Below are 17,896 nucleotides of genomic sequence, written 5' to 3'. Positions count from 1 at the left end.
AAATTCTATTTTTGTTATATGAATGAGACTCCGATTTATTGGAATAGGATACCATTAGAATCTTGTTCTGTTTGGGAATAGGTAGTGGTTAGAAGGGTTTTTTTTGGGATTGTTGATAATTTAGTCAATTTGTTCATTGTTAGAGTTAGATAAATAAATTATTACTTGTTGATTTTAAAGTGAGTATGAATGATTCATTTTATTTAACAACGAGAAGTTGCTGAAAAGCAGGTTACATAATTTCTCTTTTTTTTTCTTTTGTACAGATTACAGGGCAAGACATTCTTCCTTGTGGGTTTCAGTTTTGGTTCTCGGGATGGGGGGGGATGTCAACATCTGCTTTGTAACAATAATAGTCAATATTTTGGCCTCAACCGCTTTCTATGGCAGAGAATTCCAGAGAATCTGGTTGTTGCCGCCATGTTAAATGTTTACTAACATGGTGAAGTCATGGTTTGGAGATGTGATGTGTTACGATTGAGCCCTCCACTATCACCTGATGGAGGAGCATCGCTCTGAAAGCTAGTATGCTTCCAATTAAACCTGTTGGACTATAACCCTGTGCTATGTGATTTTTAAACTTTTTATGGTGAAGTCAGGCTTTCAGTCTGTCTTCTGGAATTTGGAATTCTGCCAAGTTATATTGCAGGTTCCTTGTCATTTTGCTTTTGTCATGAATCAGCCCTGAGACCTTTTTTCTTTTCGCAAATCATCTCTTAATCTTTTCTTGTTTCAGAGAAACCTCTGCTCCAAGCTATGAAGAAATTTAAGAAAGTGCTCCTGGCTGTTCCTATTTTTGTAGTTCTCTGCCTTTATTTTTTCCACCACTTCTGCTCCTTGCTGACCTGCTATTCCAAGGAAGAACCCTACTTGGATTTTGATCACTCAGCACTCATGAAAGCTCCTGGGATTATGTTTGTGGAGACCACTGACCGTGTGGAGCCCTCCCCACTTGCTGTTTGCTCAGTGGAGTCAGCCAGTCTGAGAAACCCTGACAAACATGTTTATTTCTTTCTGAAAGGATTCAGTGGGAACCTGTCGCACTACCCACGCTCACAGTATGAAGCTATTCGAGTGCTCTCTTTATTGAGAAATGTCACTGTTTTCCCTCTGAGGCTGAGAGCACTATTTCGCGAGACCCCGCTGAACTCCTGGTATGAACAGGTAAGGAGAGTCAAGCAGATTAAGCTATTAGTCAGTGCCCTAGTTTCCTCAATAATACTCTTGACCCTGAATTTGCAAATGTGAGTACAAGTCCCCACTTAAAAACTCAATCACAGGACAAGGGTGTCGCTGGCTAGGCCAGCATTTATTGCCCATCCCTAATGACCCAGAGGGTAAGTAAAAGTCACCCACATTGCAGTGGCGCAGGAGTCACATGTAGAATGTGAAATAAAGGACATTGGTAAACCAGACAGGCTTTTCCTAACAATTTGGCAATGGTTTCGTCATTATTAAACTATCAATTCCAGATTTTTATTGAATGCAAATTTTGACCATGTGTTGTGGTGGGATTTGAATCCAGGTCCCTGGAACATTACCTGCAATTTCTGTATCAATGGACCATTAATAATGCCACTGGGGTCCATCACCCCTCTCTAATTTCAGAGATTTGAGTGTATAATCTGCGCTGACACTCCAATGCAGTACTGAGGGTTTGCTGCAGTGTTGACAGTGCAGTTCTTTAGTTGGTCTGTTTAAACCAAAGTCTTGTGCGTGCTCTTGGGTGGGTGGGAAAGATACTGTTTTTTTAAGAAGGAGAATGAAGAAGGTGTTTGGTACGCTTGTCTTTATTGGTCAGTGCACTGAACATAAGAGTTGGGAGGTCATGTTGCGGCTGTACAGGATATTGGTGAGGCCACCTTTGGAATACTGTGTTCAATTCTGGTCTCCCTGCTATCGGAAAGATGTTAAATTTGAAAGAATTCAGAAAAGGATGTTGCGGGGATTGGAAGGTTTGATCTATAGTGAGAAGCTGAATACACTGGAGCTATTTTCCCTGGAGAGACACAGGCTGAGGGGTGACCTTTTATACAGGATTATAAAATCAAGAGGGGCACGGATAGTGTGAATAGTCCAAATCTTTTTTCCCCAGGGTAGGGAGTCCAAAACTAGTGGACATCTGGTTTAAGATGAGAGGGGAAACTATTTTAAAAAGGACTTAAGAGGTAACTTTTTCCCACAGGGGATAGTGTGTTATGGAGTGAACTGCCAGAGGAAGTGGTGGAGACTGGAACAATGATCACATTTAAGAGATTTGGATGGTTATGTGAATATGAAGGGCTTAGATGGATATGGGCCAATGCTGGTAAATGGGACTAGATTAATTTAGGATATGTGGTTGGCATGGACAAGTTGGACGAAGGGTCTGTTTGTGTTGTACATCTCTGACTCTGAGAGCTTATTCCATGTGTGTTGGTCTGACGATCTGTCTTGGGGATGGTGATTCAAAAATAAATATTGATCCAGCCATTGGGTAGAGCACATGGGCGGCACGGTGGCACAGTGGTTAGCACTGCTGCCTCACAGCGGCAGAGACCCGGGATCAATTCCCGCCTCAGGCGACTGACTGTGTGGAGTTTGCACGTTCTCCCCGTGTCTGCGTGGGTTTCCTCCGGGTGCTCCGGTTTCCTCCCACAGTCTAAAGATGTGCGGGTCAGGTGAATTGGCCATGCTAAATTGCCCGTAGTGTTAGGTAAGGGGTAGATGTAGGGGCATGGGTGGGTTGCGCTTTGGCGGGTCAGTGTGGACTTGTTGGGCCGAAGGGCCTATTTCCACACTAAGTAATCTAATCTAATCTCTGCAGAGCCCTCTTTCTTGTGTTTGTAAGCCTGGTTTACATGTTACAGTCCTTCAGTCACTGAGGATGGGAGAACCCATGGCTATCCTTATGGTTTGACCTATCTGAAGTAACTATAGACCATGAGGTGTTACAGGTGCTTGGAGCTACTGGTGGAAGTGAAGATCAATGAAGTGGTTTGTCCTATGAAGAGTGCAGTAAGACCACCTGTAATAGATGCTTACTTTCCCTTACCTGACACGTAAAGGAAGATTCTAGTAAATTGTTTGGAGGCGGGGGGGGGGGGTCACATTGCTCAGCACCATTGGTTTAGAGCACATCCTGCACAGGACCAGCCTACTGCACCTGCATGGGGTGGCGCGGTAGCTCAGTGGTTAGCACTGTTGCCCCACAGCACCAGGGGCCCAGGTTCGATTCCAGCCTTGGGCAACTGCATAGTGTTTGCAAATTCTGCCTGTGTCTGTGTGGGTTTCCTCCCACAATCCAAAGATGTGCAGGTCAGGTGAATTGGCCATGTTAAATTGCCCATAGTGTGAGGTGCATTAGTCAGGGGTAAATATAGGTTAGGGGAATGGGTCAGGGCGGGTTACTCTTTGGAGGGTCAGTGTGGTCTTATTGGGCCGAAAGGCCTATTTCCATGCTACAGGGAATTTAATCTCTCTCAAGTCCCCTTCGTGCTATTTGTCCACATCAACTTTCCTCCTGATTATTTTTCCCTCTGTACAGCACTCCACGTGCTACAGGACCCTTGAAATGTCTGCATGACCACATAACTTAGAGGGCACCTGTTGTCCAGATGAGAGAGTGAAGCTGATGACGTTGTGCCTTTCCAAGATCGTAGCACTGACAAAGTAGGCAGTGTTCAGGCTCCTTGGCCATCCGCTCCAGGCGGCAGCTTCTTCCCTTTTATCATTACCCTTTTTGTCATCTTTCATTTTCTTTATTATCATCCTGTTGGGAGCGACAGTGAAGGGGACATCATGGAGGAGAGTGGTTGAAGTGGGGCATGGGCAAGGTGGCGGCCTGGTCTGGTAGTGGAGCCAGAGGCTCCTGGTTGCAGTCGGCCCAGAGCAGAATGTCCTGGTTATCTGTGAGGCTGTGGCAGCAGCTCCTAGTTGTGGTAAACCCAGAGCTCCTGATTGTGGGGTCAAGTATGGGACCCAGCATTGTGGCTCTTCAGTGAAGTGGGCCCAGCAGTAAAGCAATGGTGCTGAAAGACTGGTAGGGGCGATGGAGGTGCCATTGGTCAGCCAGCTCAGAACTCGTGGTGGAATGAAGTGGTACTCTTTCAGCAGTATTTTCTAATTCTTAAACTATACAAAATGGTGCTGGATTGTGGAGGCAGTTGAAGTTTTTCACTGTATTTTACTGTATTGCTCATTGCAGAGAACAACTGACAATTAATCATGATTTATTCATTACGGTCAAACGTGCCACGAGCCGTGATCATTTGACCTTCTGCTGTGGCTGTGTGTTTCAATCCATGGGGAAGCAGGCCCCGACCCCACATGGTGCCTTGCAGACAATGGAAACATTGAAATAAACACTTGTGCAAGATACTCCTGTTGGTTATTGACTATTATGCATCAAGTGTACTAGCCAGGCTGATCTCCCCCCACACAGCCCCAACACATTGATTCCCTAGGCTCGATTCAATGTGTGCATTGAAGCTGTAATCCCATCTTGGGTTGGAAACAGGGATGCATTCCCAAACATAGTGTTTTGATCCAATTTCAAACGACCTGGTGAAAGGGCATCATGAGTAGTCAGTTGGTCATTGCTAACTGCAGTGTGAGGTGTGTCGAACTGTTTCTGATTTGTTTTGTGATCAGGGGCAGCATTGCAATGCTGTGTGATTTTTCTTTTTTTTTCCCCCCCCTCCCCCCTCCCCCACCTTGTTCATTCTGTCTCCAGTCCTGAGCTGATGGGTCAGGGGCATAATGGCAGGTGATGTATACTGGGAGCCATGGTTCTGCACACTGCAGACTCAGTGTCTGATATTTTCGCAGGACAGAAGCAGAAATGGAATTGGACAACTCCCTGGGTCACTAAGGTGCCCTTCGGGGCCACACTGCTAACCTCCCTCTATATGAGGAAGAGGTGTCAGCTCCCAGACTCAGCTGGTCAGCTGCCAATCAGAAGGGAATTTCCTGGAAAGGAAGTAAAAGTGACGCCACCCCCCATTGTCCCATGAAATGCATGCAGCCTGCTAGACAATGTCACAGCCAACAGAACTGAAAGAAAAACCGCTTTTCCAGGTAGGGATCTGACTCGATTCTTTTAAACTGCAAGTTTATTCAATGCTGTTCCCATGCACCAGGGGACAGGAAGAGCACATAGTGAAATATACTTCTCTTTCTACTCTTAAAAGAGGAAGTCAAAAATAATAATGTAAAGAGGCCTCACTGGGGTACTGTATCATTAGAAAACACACATTTCCAGTTGAACAGAACTGGAAGCTGGCTGTTGAGTTTGGGCTGTATGTATTGCTGGGGAGGCCAGCATTTAGTGTCCATCCCTAACTGCCCTTGAAGGTGCTGAATTGCTACACTGAACTGCTGCATACGACACCAGTATTACTTTTACAATTACTGCCTGAGATGGAGGCAGTCTGTAAATTCCTGACTTTTGTTAGTGATATGTGACAACATAGGATTTAAAAAGAAAACCAGACATGGTCTGCAAAATGGTATAGTTTCTATAATGTGATAAAGTCTGGCTACGCAAGTTGGCAAGCAGATGACAGATGGCCTTTTACTTTTGTTGATTTTGGTGTCATAGAGATGTACAGCATGGAAACACACCCTTTGGTCCAACCCGTCCACGCCGACCAGATATCCCAACCCAATCTAGTCCCACCTGCCAGCACCCGGCCCATATCCCTCCAAACCCTTCCTATTCAGTGTCTTTTAATGTAAAAAGAATTCAAAGAGAAAAGTAGTTGCGTGATGACTAAGTTTGGGGACTAAATAGTCCAGGGAATGATGCCGGCTTTTTTAAAGTTATGATGGGGTATATGAGGTGGTGGGCTGCAGGAGGACAGTTGGCAGAGGAGACTTGACCTGATATATCGCACACAATAAGCAGGAGGTAGAGTCAGTTGTGGGCAATAAGAAACACCGAGACAGAAGATAGTAATCGGGGTAGTTCATAGGCCTCTATAATTGAGTCTATCTGGTTTCATCCCTTCTTAACTCTTTAATCCAAACCTGGTCATCTATCTTTTTTATTTGAATTGATTTATTTTCGTCACATGGACTGAGGTACAGTGAAATGTTTTGCGTACAGTACAGACAGATCATGCTATACCAAGTGTATTCGGGATATAAGAACAGAGCAAGGAATAGAGTGTTACTGTCGCAGAGAAGGTGTACAAAGAGCGAGATTGACATTTTAATTTTAAAACTTGAGGGGTCTATTCAAACGTCTAATAACGGGGAAGAAGCTGTTCTTGAATCTGTTGGTACTTATGTTTTTAAGCTTTTGTATCATCTGCCCGACTGAAGTTGAAGAGATTGACTGACTGGGGTGGGAGGGGTCTTATGATGACGTTGGCTACCTTTCCAAGGCAGTGGGACATCTAGATGGAGACAATGGATGGAAGGTTGGCTGGCTGGCCTGATGGACTGGGCTGTATTCACTATTCTCTGCAGCTTCTTGTGGTGCTGAATAGAACAGTTGCCATACCACAGTGATGCATCCAGGTAGAATGCTTTCTATGGTGCCCCTACTGTTAAGAGTCTTTATGGACATGTAGAGGCATTGTTAGTGCTTTCCAGACCATCAAATCAATGTGTGTGGATTAAGGCAGATTGTTGGTGATCCTAGGAACTTGACACTCTCGACCATCTCCACTTCAGCACCCTTGAAGGTAGAGGGTGTGCCCATCTTGCTTCTTGATGTCAATGACCAGCTCTTTAATTTTGCTGATGTTAAGGGAGAGATTGTTATCCTTACACTACACCACCAAGCACTCTAACTCTTTCCAGTATTCTGTTGCGTCCTTGTTTGAGATCTGGCCTACAGTGGGTGGTGTTGTCAGTGAACCTATTGATGCAGTTAGAATGACGTTTGGCCACAGAGTCATGAGTATACAGGGAGTATAGTAAGAGGCTGAGTACACCTCTTTGGGGGGGGTGGCACCATGTTGAGGATTGTCATGGAGGAGGTGCTGTTGTCTGACCTCACTGATTATGGTCTGCAGGTCAGGAAGTTGAGCCATTTCAGCCAGAGTGCTGGGGTTACAACTCCAATTCATTACCAGCATACAATTTCCTTGCCCTTGGTTGAATCGATTCAGTCAACAAGATGTTCCATTTTTTAAAATGGCATGTTGGCTGCCTTTCGCTTGCCTGTGTTATGCGAGCTCCCTTCATGCTGGAATAGTTGTCAGTTCCCATGGTGTTTTCCTTTTGATTTTCTGATCATTCAAAATGCTTGCCCCACGAAGGATTGAATATGGTGAGGCGGAGTGTTCAATAACAGTTTTGTGCTCCCTCACCCTGTTTCTCACGTTTGGAAGTTCATGTGTGTAGATCTTGTTGCTTTGTCACTAGGACTGTCCCCCCACCAACCACTGTCACCAAAATAAAACTTCTTGGTGTCTAGGAATGGGCTTTAGTAAAGCAATGCAGCAAGCCAGTGTACTGAACATCTCTCTCCCTCAGTCAAGACGAAAAAGGCATTCATTTCAAAACTGAATGAGGCTGCTGTTTATTTCAAAAACTCATTATTAATTCAACATGATTATTGGTTTCATAATTCAAACCATTGCACCTGACTTTCCAAACAACTATTGGGTTACGTGTCAGGATCATATTCAAAGAGAGTCACAGCATGGACCCTTCGGGTCCAACCAATCCATGCTGACCATAACCCAAACTAAACCAGTCCCACCTACTTGCATTTGGCCCATATCCCTCCAAACCATGTCTTACTCATGTATTTATCCAAATGTCATCCAGTACTTCCTCTGGAAATTCATTCTGCACACTAACTACTCTTTTTTTTCTTTCTTGGAAAAGTTGCCCCCCCCCCCCCATGTCTTTTTAAAATATTTATCTTTTCATCTTGAAATTCTCCACCTTTTGGGAAGCAGGACCTTATCTATACCTCTTATGATTTTATAAACCTCTATAAGGTCACCTCTTAACCTCCTATGGTCCAGTGTAAAAAAAAGTCCCAGCCTCTCCTTTATACCTCAAGACCTCCATTCCCAGGATTCCTGATGAAAGGCTTCTGCATGAAACATCAACTCTCCTGCTCCTCAGATGCTCCTGACCAGCTGTCCTTTTCCAGCACCACACTCTTTGACTCTGATCTCCAGCACCTGCAGTCCTCCAATCCCAGCAACACCTTGGTAAATCTTTTCTGCACCCTGTCCAGCTTAATAATATCCTTCCAATAACAGGGTAAACAGAACTAGATACAATTCTGCTCCATAGTAACAGGGCAAATTACTCTTTTTGCTGACTCCTTAGCTGTTGAGACTTTGTCCTGTTACATTCTCTCCCCTCTGTGATGGATGGATTCATGTTACTAAACTACACACTGGAGAGCTCCTTGGAAAAGCCAGTAGCTTTAGGAAAAGGGTAAGGAAAGGAAAGAATACTGGAAAAGAACAGATTGGGATTGATGTGGTAATGTCCAGTGACATGTTGGCACTCTTTGGCACATTAGTTTGAGGTCAACAGGTGCAGAACCATGAAAGAAACATTTACTGAGAAACTAATCTTTACCATTCTTTGTATATTTCAGGTAAAACCGTTTTGGGAGAAGTATTGGGTACATGTGCTCGCTGATGCCTGTCGTCTAGCTCTGCTGTGGAAATATGGGGGCGTCTATCTGGACACTGATATCATCTCATTAAAGCCCTTAGAATTGCAAAACTTTCTCTGTGCTGAAGGATATCAGACGGCTAACAATGCAGCACTGGGATTTGAGAAAAACCATGAATTTATCTGGGAGTGTATGCAAGACTACGTCAGGAACTATGAGGGACGTACTTGGGGTTACCAGGGGCCGGCGCTGATGAGTAGAGTCTTGAAGCGTTGGTGCCAGTCTGACAATCTAGGCCAGTTTTTCAATCTACAATGTAAAGGTGTTTCCTATCTTTCACCCAACTATTTCTACCCCATCTCCTACACACATTGGGACAGTTACTTCCAACGCTGGAAGAAGTCCAATATTGAGACATTTTTCTCTGAGACGATAGGGGCGCATATCTGGAATTTTAAAAATGTTGGGCAACAAAAGCAAGTTATCACTGGTAGTGGAACGCTAATAGAGTATTTCTTCTCTCAGCATTGCCCTATGACTTACAAATTGCTAATAAAACGAGTCAGTTGAAATCTGGCAGTTTTAGGAATTTAGCTTTTGGCTGACAATGAAAATACCCTTCCCTCTTCTCACCACCACCCCCCCCCCCCTCCCCGATGCCCTAACTATCATAGGCACTCCCCATTGGCATGTGCCCCTTGTTCCTACCCACATCTCTTTCTGACTTTAAGCCCCTAGCCTCTGTCTAAATTTGTCAGGTAATCTGTGGGAAGCCAAACAAATGGCTTGCCAAGACCATGGCATGGGCTGGGCCGGATATTTCATCAGCTGAAAGCAGAAGGGAAGTATTTCCAACATCTGCCTGTAGGTCCTTTCAAAATGGCGGCAGCTACATTGCTGACATGGGTGGGAACATGATTTGCCCTCTTGGAAGCCTCTGGTGGATAATGAGCACCGCGCCAGGTCAGTGAACTTTGAACCTGCTGAGCATTACCACAATGGCCTTATATTGTCAAGCCTCAATTTAAGCATGCACTTTATTAATAAAGTAGATTGACAAACTCTGTATCCGTGTATTGCAGCAGAGGCTGCACTGAGCTGATTGATTCAATTTCATGTATTACTGATTCTTCAATGTCTAGGTTTGGCTCACAGTCTGTATGTAACAGTGTTACTGTTCTCCACTCCACAGAATACACAAGCTTCAGTAAAGTTCCATATGCTGTGGTGACCAGTGATTTATTCTTGTGTAGCCAGGCAGTTCAGCTGTGGAAGGCCTCATCTTGACTCTGGTACTACTATTGACACACACTTATTTCCCAGATGGTGTGTTGGTGATTCAGAAGTATAAGTACACACTAGTTGCTGATTAGATTCCGTACCCCTGACCATCCTTTGCTTCAGTAACATGAAAGCAGTTGCAATCTCGTTTCTACTTGAATATAGGCCCTCCCCCGACCATAGAACATAGTGTTGCAAAAAAAAACTCTGAAGCTTTTGACATGTAAAAATTTAACATTGCTAAACATTCAAATCTGACCTTTACTCGCCTCAATCTGCCCCTCTAAGACCGTCAGTAAAAGGGGACAAGAGGAAGAGAGTTGCCTCTTCTGAACACCGTAAAGCTGCCTTCTGCGCCCCTCTGATTAGACCCCCCCACATCCCAATACAAGCCTCCGAATTCTCTTGTGCTTTTACCCTGGGCTCTTAGTTTCTCAAAATCCATGATCTTTGATCTTGGGAGTCCCTGTTGTGTTCTTCTGTTTTATTGCAAACAAGGACAGGTAACACAATATGGAATCTCTGAAGTTAAGACAAATATACACAAAATGGCAACTGTCAAGCTGAATGACTGATGCAGTGTTTTGGGTACAGAGTCGACTGTTTATTAACCACATTCTGTATGGGTTTGGGGTGGGGGTGGGGGGGGTAGTGCTGATCAGCTATTATGAAACACCCTTTAAGGCAGTTCCCCTTTTTCCGTTTTCTACATTTTAAAAGTCAAAAGCTATTAATATTAAAAAAAATATTTTTGTGTTTGAACATATCATTATGCAAAGCAATAAATTTGAGTATCTGAAGCATATTGGTAGCTTATTAATACGCCCAGACTTAATTTATGGCAATTTTGGTTCAAGGCTGTGGTATGCCTTCAAAATGTTGGCTGTATGATTACTTTTACCTTTTAGACTCTGTCCTATTTGCGATCTGATCACGTTGTTCCTATTGGTCTGATTTTGACATCCGTTTCATTTTCCTGTATTGATATTTGGTGTTGGTGCTTTGATGCATTCACTGATCTAGATACACCTCAATAATTTCTGGGGATTGCACATGCTATCATGTTCTAATTGGCCATTTTACGTTAGCAATGCATTACTGACACACTGGTTGTGATCATCTGGCATCTTTCCTTTTTTAATTAATCAAGGCATCGCCTTCTCCAAGGAGAATATTGATGATGGGAAGGGTTGTTTTCTTTTTCTGCCACTTTTGCTATTCCACATTGTTTCTGCAGAATGATGAAGTTTGTAGCCCTGGTCCTAATTCACGCACTCGCATTGACCTGCGCTATGCAGCTTATTGATTTATTTTGCAGCTCCTATTGGATGGGTTAATCCTATACCATGGATATGGCACTTCGTTAATGAGTGCTGCCTGCTTTGACTTCTGAGTATCTAACTATAAGACACAGAAGCAGTGAGCAATTTGGTTTGACTTTGTGCTGCTATCCATTAAAATCATGGATGATCTGCTAATCCACAACTGCACTTGATTGGGCGGGGCGGGACGGTGCCTCCGTGGTTAGTGCTGCTGCCTCAGTACCAGCGATCCAGGTTTGATTCCAGCCTCTGGCGACTATGTGGAGTTTGCACATTCTGCCCGTGTCTGTATGGGTTTGCTTTGGTTTCCTCCAACAATCCAAAGATGTGCAGCTTGGGTGAATTGGCCCGTAATGTTCTGGGATGAGTAGATTAGGTGCAGTAGTCAGGGAGGAAGTGAGGTCTGCAGATGCTGGAGATCAGAGCTGAAAATGTGTTGCTGGAAAAGCGCAGCAAGTCAGGCAGCATCCAAGGAGCAGGAGAATCGACGTTTCGGGCATGAGTCCTTCTTCAGGAATGATTCCTTGGGTTCTGCCTGACCTGCTGCACTTTTCCAGCAACACATTTTCAGCAGTAGTCAGGGGTAAATGTAGAAGATAAGTTTTTGGGTGGATACTCTTTTTTAGAGGGTCAGTGTGGACTTGTTGGGCCGAAGGACCTGTTTCCACACTGTAAGGATTCTATTCTATTCTACTCTTGACTGCCTTATCCCTTTTTGTTCCTTTATTTGGTTAAAACTGTATCTATCTCAGCATTGAGTATACATAATAACCCAACCTCTACTGCCTTCTGCAATAAATAATTCCATTCTTAGAGAAGAAATTCCTCCTCATCTGTCTTTCAAAGGACTGTTTTTATTTTTACTAATCCTTTTGGTCTGAGACTATTCCACAAGGGAACCAATCCTGTCAGGTCCCTGAAGAAGTTTTGTTTTGGCAAGGTCACCTTTCGTTCTTCTAACCTCTCAAAGAGTTCAAGCCTAACCTATTCAATGTCTCCTCACAAGTAGGTCCCTTCGTACCCAGAATCAATGTAGTGAACCTTCTCAGGACTGCCTTCAGCGCCGCTATATCTTTCATTGGATAAGGGGCCTAAAGCAGTTCAGTGTATTCCAACTGTAGTCTGACCAGTGCCTTGTGTAGTTTTCGTAAGACCTCCCTATTGTTGTGCTATATTTTGAAATGAAGGTAAAGAATTCATTTACCTTCTTGATTGTTGAACATAAATCATAGAATGATAACTTCCATACGGATAGACCTCCAATCCACCTGCTCTCTAGCTTTTTGCAGTTTATCAACATTTAAATAATATTCAGCTCCTCCTCTTCCTGCCAAAGTGCATAACTTCTCATTTCTCCACTTTTATATTCCATCTGCCAAGATTTTGCCTGTTCACTTAACCTATTTGTATTCTTCTGCAGACTGTTATCACACCATTTGCTTCCCACCTATTTTTGTCATCCATAAAGTTGACTGTAGTACATTAACTTTCCACATCCTAGTCATTAATATCTGTTGTATATAATTGTGGCCCCCAGCACTGATCCCTGTAGCATCCCACTCGTTACTGGTTGCCATTCCAGAAAATATCTCCCTTATCTCAACTCTGTTTCTTTTAGTTAGCCAGTCCTGTGTCCACACTAAATATTAGTCCCAAGACTAGGGGCTCTGATTACATAGCCTTATGTGAGGTCCCTTGTTGATCCAAATATATTATAGTTATAGAAGTCCACAGTTCAGAAAAAAAAACATCTTAGGCCCTGTGAATCTGTGCTGGGCAAAAACAATAATTTGTGGGTAATATGGATAACTTTACATTTTCCCATATTGCACTCTCTCTACCAGACCTTTGCTTACTCGTTTTAACATGGAAATCTACGGCACTGAAAATGGCCCATTGAGTCTGTGCTGGTCTAAAACAGCCACTGAACAATTCAAATCTCATTTTCCAGCACTTGGCCCACAGCCTTGTAGCTTTGGCATCGCAAGTAAACATCTAAATAGTTATGAGGGTTTCTGCCTGTATCACCCTTGCTGGCGTTGAGTTCCAGATTCCCACCACCCTCTGCAGTTTGTCCAATCATTCTTCTTAACTGAAACTCTCTAGCCCAGGCAACAACCTGGTAAATCTCCTCTGCATGGGTAAAAAAATGAGGTCTGCAGATGCTGGAGATCACAGTTGAAAATGTGTTGCTGGTTAAAGCACAGCAGGTCAGGCAGCATCCAAGGAATAGGAAAGGGCTTATGCCCGAAACGTCGAATTTCCTATTCCTTGGATGCTGCCTGACCTGCTGTGCTTTAACCAGCAACACATTTTCAACTGAAATCTCCTCTGCATCCTCTCCAATGTTATTCTGCACCCCAACTGCCACTACCTCATAATGTGGATTCCAGAATTGTACACAGTACTTCACCTGTAGCCTAATCAATGTTTTATACAATTGTTTTGGTTCTGTTCGCCGAGCTGGAAGTTTTTGTTGCAAACGTTTCGTCGCCTGGCTAGGCGACATCATCAGTGTTCTGGAGCCTCCTGCGAAGCGCTTCTTTGATGTTTCTTCCGGTATTTATAGTGGTCTGTCCTTGCCGCTTCCGGGTGTCAGTTTCAGCTGTCCGCTGTAGTGATTGGTATATTGGGTCCAGGTCGATGTGTTTGTTGATGGAGTTTGTGGATGAATGCCACATGAATGAACGGATTCAGGATGATCCAGGTAATGATCACAGACGCTCACAACCGACTGCACAAATACAAACAAGAAATTGCGCGCCAAAAGTCGTTAATTTCAAAAACCACTAATCATGAATGGACCGGACCATAGGACAGGCTGTCACTATAGGACAGAACAGGACAACACACCGCAAAAAAACGGCACTAAAAGAAAAAATGGCCAAACTAACACACAAAAAAGAGGACACTACAACACACACCTGGGTTAAAAACCTCTCCCACAGACAGTTCACAGACATGGAAAGAACTATACTGGCCAAGGGACTCAACTACAACCACAGGGATGCCAAGACAGCAGACTTCCTAGCAGCACTAGAATGCACACTCAGGAACAATGGACTGACAGAAAGGCATTCATCCACAAATTCCATCAACAGACACATCGACCTGGACCCGATATACCAATCACTACAGCGGACAGCTGAAACTGACACCCGGAAGCGGCAAGGACAGACCACTATAAATACCGGAAGAAACATCAAAGAAGCGCTTCGCAGGAGGCTCCAGAGCACTGATGATGTCGCCTAGTCAAGGGACGAAACGTTTGCAACAAAAACTTTCAGCTCGGCGAACAGAACCACAACAACGAGCACCCGAGCTACAAATCTTCGCACAAACCTTTATACAATTGCTACATAACTTCCCTCCTCTCAAACCGAATGCCTCAACTAATAAAGGCAAGTATTCCACAGGCCTCCTTAACCGCTTTACCCAGCTGCCCTGATACCTTAAGGGACCAGTGTACATGTACCCTAGGGTCTCTCTCATCCATGGTGCTACCCAGCATTCTATCATTCATCATATATTCTCTTTTGTCGTCTGATCGGATCTACTGATTCACTTTATCCACCCTGTTTGTTACTTAGAGAATTGTAAGAAATGTGTCAGGTATTATTTCTTCCGTGAATCCATGTTCACTCTTATTATGTATTTCTAAATGATCTGCTACTGCATGTTTTTATAATATTTTTAACATTTCAGTGACTGATGTTAAGCTAACTGGCATATAGTTGGATGTTTTTCTGTCTTTTTTTGTAAAAGTAATGCTGCACTGGCAGTTTTCCAATCCTCTGGGACGACTTCAGACTCTTAAGCATATTTCAGAGATTATGACCAGTGCACCCATTATCTCTGCAGCTACCTCCTATAAATTCTACAATGCTTCCCGAGTGCTTTTTCTTATTGTCTTATTTTTACCCCTACTTTTTAAGCCCCTTGATGATTTAGTACTTTTGGAATCATATTAATGTCTTCTACTGTGAAAATTAATGCAAAGTGTCCTATCAGCTCTTTTGCCATTTTATAGTTCCCATTATTGACTCCTTTTTGGACATGGCTGTGGAAATAATGTTCACTTTGGAAGTATCGCTTCCTTCTTTATGTGGTTGAGTGACATTTTTTTTTGTATTACTGGCAAGTTTTATTTTCACATTTGTGGTCACCTTTTTTGGTTTTTAAAGCTTTCCAGGTCCCTTGGCTTCCCCGTAATCTTTGCCGCATGATCTGTTTATTCATTTCAATTTGACTCTGCCCTTGGTGTACCATGATTGATTTATCCCATGAATCTTTCTTCCTTACTGATATATTTGCTGACTGTGAGCCATAAACTATTTTCTTGAGCATTTGCGATTGTTCCCATAACTGCATTTCTCGATAAGCTCCTTTCCCAGTACACTCCAGCCAATTCTGCCCACATTCCTGTGCTTATCCCATAAACTTAGTACCCAATTTTTCTTTCACTCAAACTGAATGCTAAACTTTACCCAGGTATGACTTCTGTTGTCTTGGGAATCTTTTATTCTGAGTAATCTTATTAAACCTGCCTCATTGCACATTACTCTCAGTCACGTCAGCATAAGGAGGGAGGAAGTGTTAGGTATTCGAAGAGGCATTAAGGTGGACAAGTCCGCAGGTCCACATGGGATCTATCCCAAGCTACTGAGGGAAGTGAGAGAGGAAATAGTGGAGACCTGAACAGATGTCTTTGCAGCATCCTTGAACACAGGTGAGGTGCTGGGGGATTGGAGAATTGCTTACGTCGTCCCCTTGTTTAAGAAGGGGAGCAGGGATAATCCAGATAATTATAGACCGGTGTGCCTGACGTCAGTGATAGGGAAGCTGCTGGAGAAGATACTGAGGGGTAGGATCTATACCCATTTGGAAGAATATGGGCTTATCAATGATAGACAGCATAGTTTTGTGCAGATAAGGTCAAATGTTACCAACTTAATGGCATTCTTTGAGGAAGTGACAAAGTTAATTGAGGAAAGGGCTGTAGATGTCATATACATGGACTTCAGAAAGGCATTTGATAAGGTTCCTCATGGGAGGCTGATGGAGAAAATGAAGTTGCATGGGGCCCAGAGTGTACTAGCTAGATGGATAGAGAACTGGCTGGGCAACAGGAGACAGTAGTAGTGAAAGGGAGTTTCTCAAAATGGAGAACTGTGACCAGTGGTGTTCCACAGGGATCCGTGTTGGAACCACTGTTGTTTGTGATATATGTAAATGATCTGGAGGAAGGTATAGGTGGTCGGATTAGCAAGTTTGAAGATGACACTAAGATTTTGTTGAGTAGCAGATAGTGTCAGAGAGTACAGCAGAATATGGATTAGAGAGTTGGGTAGAGAAATTGCATATGGAATTCAATCCGGGCAAATGCAGAGCGATACATTTTAGAAGATCCAATTCAAGAGCGAACTATATAGTAAGTGGAAATGCCCTGGGGAAAATTGATGTACAGAGAGATCTGGGTGTCACTGTTCCCTGAAGTGGAAATGCAGTTCAACAGAGTAGTCAAGAATTAGAGTAGTCATATGGCATGCTTTCCTTCATTGAATGAGGTGTTGAGTACTAGAGTTAGGTCAGGTTACAATTGTGTAAGATTTTGGTTCTGCCGCATTTGGAATACTGCATACAGTTCTGGTCCCAACATTACCAAAAGGGTGTGGATGCTTTGCAGAGGGTACAGAAAAGATTTGGCAGGATGTTGCCTTGAATAGAGGGTGCTAGCTATGAAGACAGGTTGAGTAGATTGGGATAATTTTCATTACAAAGATGGAAGTTGAGCGGGGATCCAATTTGAGGTCTACAAAATCATGAGAGGTAAAGACAGGGTGGATAGCAAGAAGTTTTTCCCCCAGAGTGGGGAACTCAATTACTAGGAGTCACAAGTTCAAGCTGCGAGGGGAAATGATAAAGGGAGATACGTGTGGAAAGCCCTTTACACAGAGAGTGGTGGGTGCTTGGAATACATTGCCAGCTGAGGTGGTAGGGGCCAGCCCAATAGCATCATCTGAGATTTATCTAGACAGATACATGAATGGGCAGAAAGCAGAGGGCTACAGATCCTTAGAAAATAGGCGACAGGTTTAGATAGAGGATATGGATCAGCACAGGCTTGGAGGGCTGAAGGGCCTGTTCCTGTGTTGTAACTTTTTTTGTTATTTATTAGCAGATGCAAATTCGCCAGATCATTGGTCTTATCCACAACATATTTTCAAGGAATCTCTTAACTATGTTCTATGAATTCTTTCTCCTGGGTACCTTTTTGTTTAATTTTATTTTTCCAATCTATATGAAGATTAAAGCCTCTCATGGTGAATCAAATGCCTTTTACATGTGCTGCCATTGGTCTCTTAATCTATCCTCTATAACATATGAGGAAAGACTGGATCGATTGGGCTTGTACTCACTGGAACGTAGAAGAATGGGGGAAAGGGGATCTCATAGAAACATATAAAATCCTGATCAGATTGGACAGGGCTAGATGCGAGAAGAATGTTCCTGATGTTGGGGAAGTCAAAAGCTAAGGGTCACAGTCTGAGAATAAGGGTTAAGCCATTCAGCAGTGATTTGAGGAATAATTTCTTCACTCAGATTTATGGGCCTGTGGAATTCTCTCCTACAGGAAGCTACTGGGGGCAGTTCATTCGACACATTCAAGAGGGAGCTGGTCATGGCCCTTGTGGCTAAAGGGACCAAGTGGTAT

At 43.5% G+C, this 17,896-nt stretch overlaps 1 protein-coding gene across 3 annotated transcripts in view; it reads left to right on the top strand.

Moving 5' to 3' along the window:
• LOC132821640 (alpha-1,4-N-acetylglucosaminyltransferase-like) overlaps positions 1-9,794 on the top strand; it is a 28,479-nt gene extending 18,685 nt beyond the window's left edge. Inside the window, exons 2-3 of one of the 3 annotated variants that reach the window (XM_060834352.1) lie at positions 737-1,164; positions 8,558-9,794. In XM_060834352.1, the coding sequence (XP_060690335.1) occupies positions 757-1,164; positions 8,558-9,148 (999 nt within the window). In that variant the 5' untranslated portion in view covers positions 737-756 and the 3' untranslated portion in view covers positions 9,149-9,794. Of the gene's footprint in view, positions 1-736; positions 1,165-4,871; positions 5,059-8,557 lie in introns of those variants that run through there. The other 2 variants (XM_060834353.1, XR_009645341.1) reach the window with 2 other exon arrangements.
• Positions 9,795-17,896: the final 8,102 nt, after the last annotated feature.

Source organism: Hemiscyllium ocellatum, chromosome 13 (assembly GCF_020745735.1).
Source record: "Hemiscyllium ocellatum isolate sHemOce1 chromosome 13, sHemOce1.pat.X.cur, whole genome shotgun sequence".
Lineage (NCBI taxonomy): Eukaryota > Metazoa > Chordata > Chondrichthyes > Orectolobiformes > Hemiscylliidae > Hemiscyllium > Hemiscyllium ocellatum.
The sequence above is the reverse complement of the archived record's forward strand: the minus strand, read 5'-3'. Positions and strand labels throughout refer to the sequence as shown.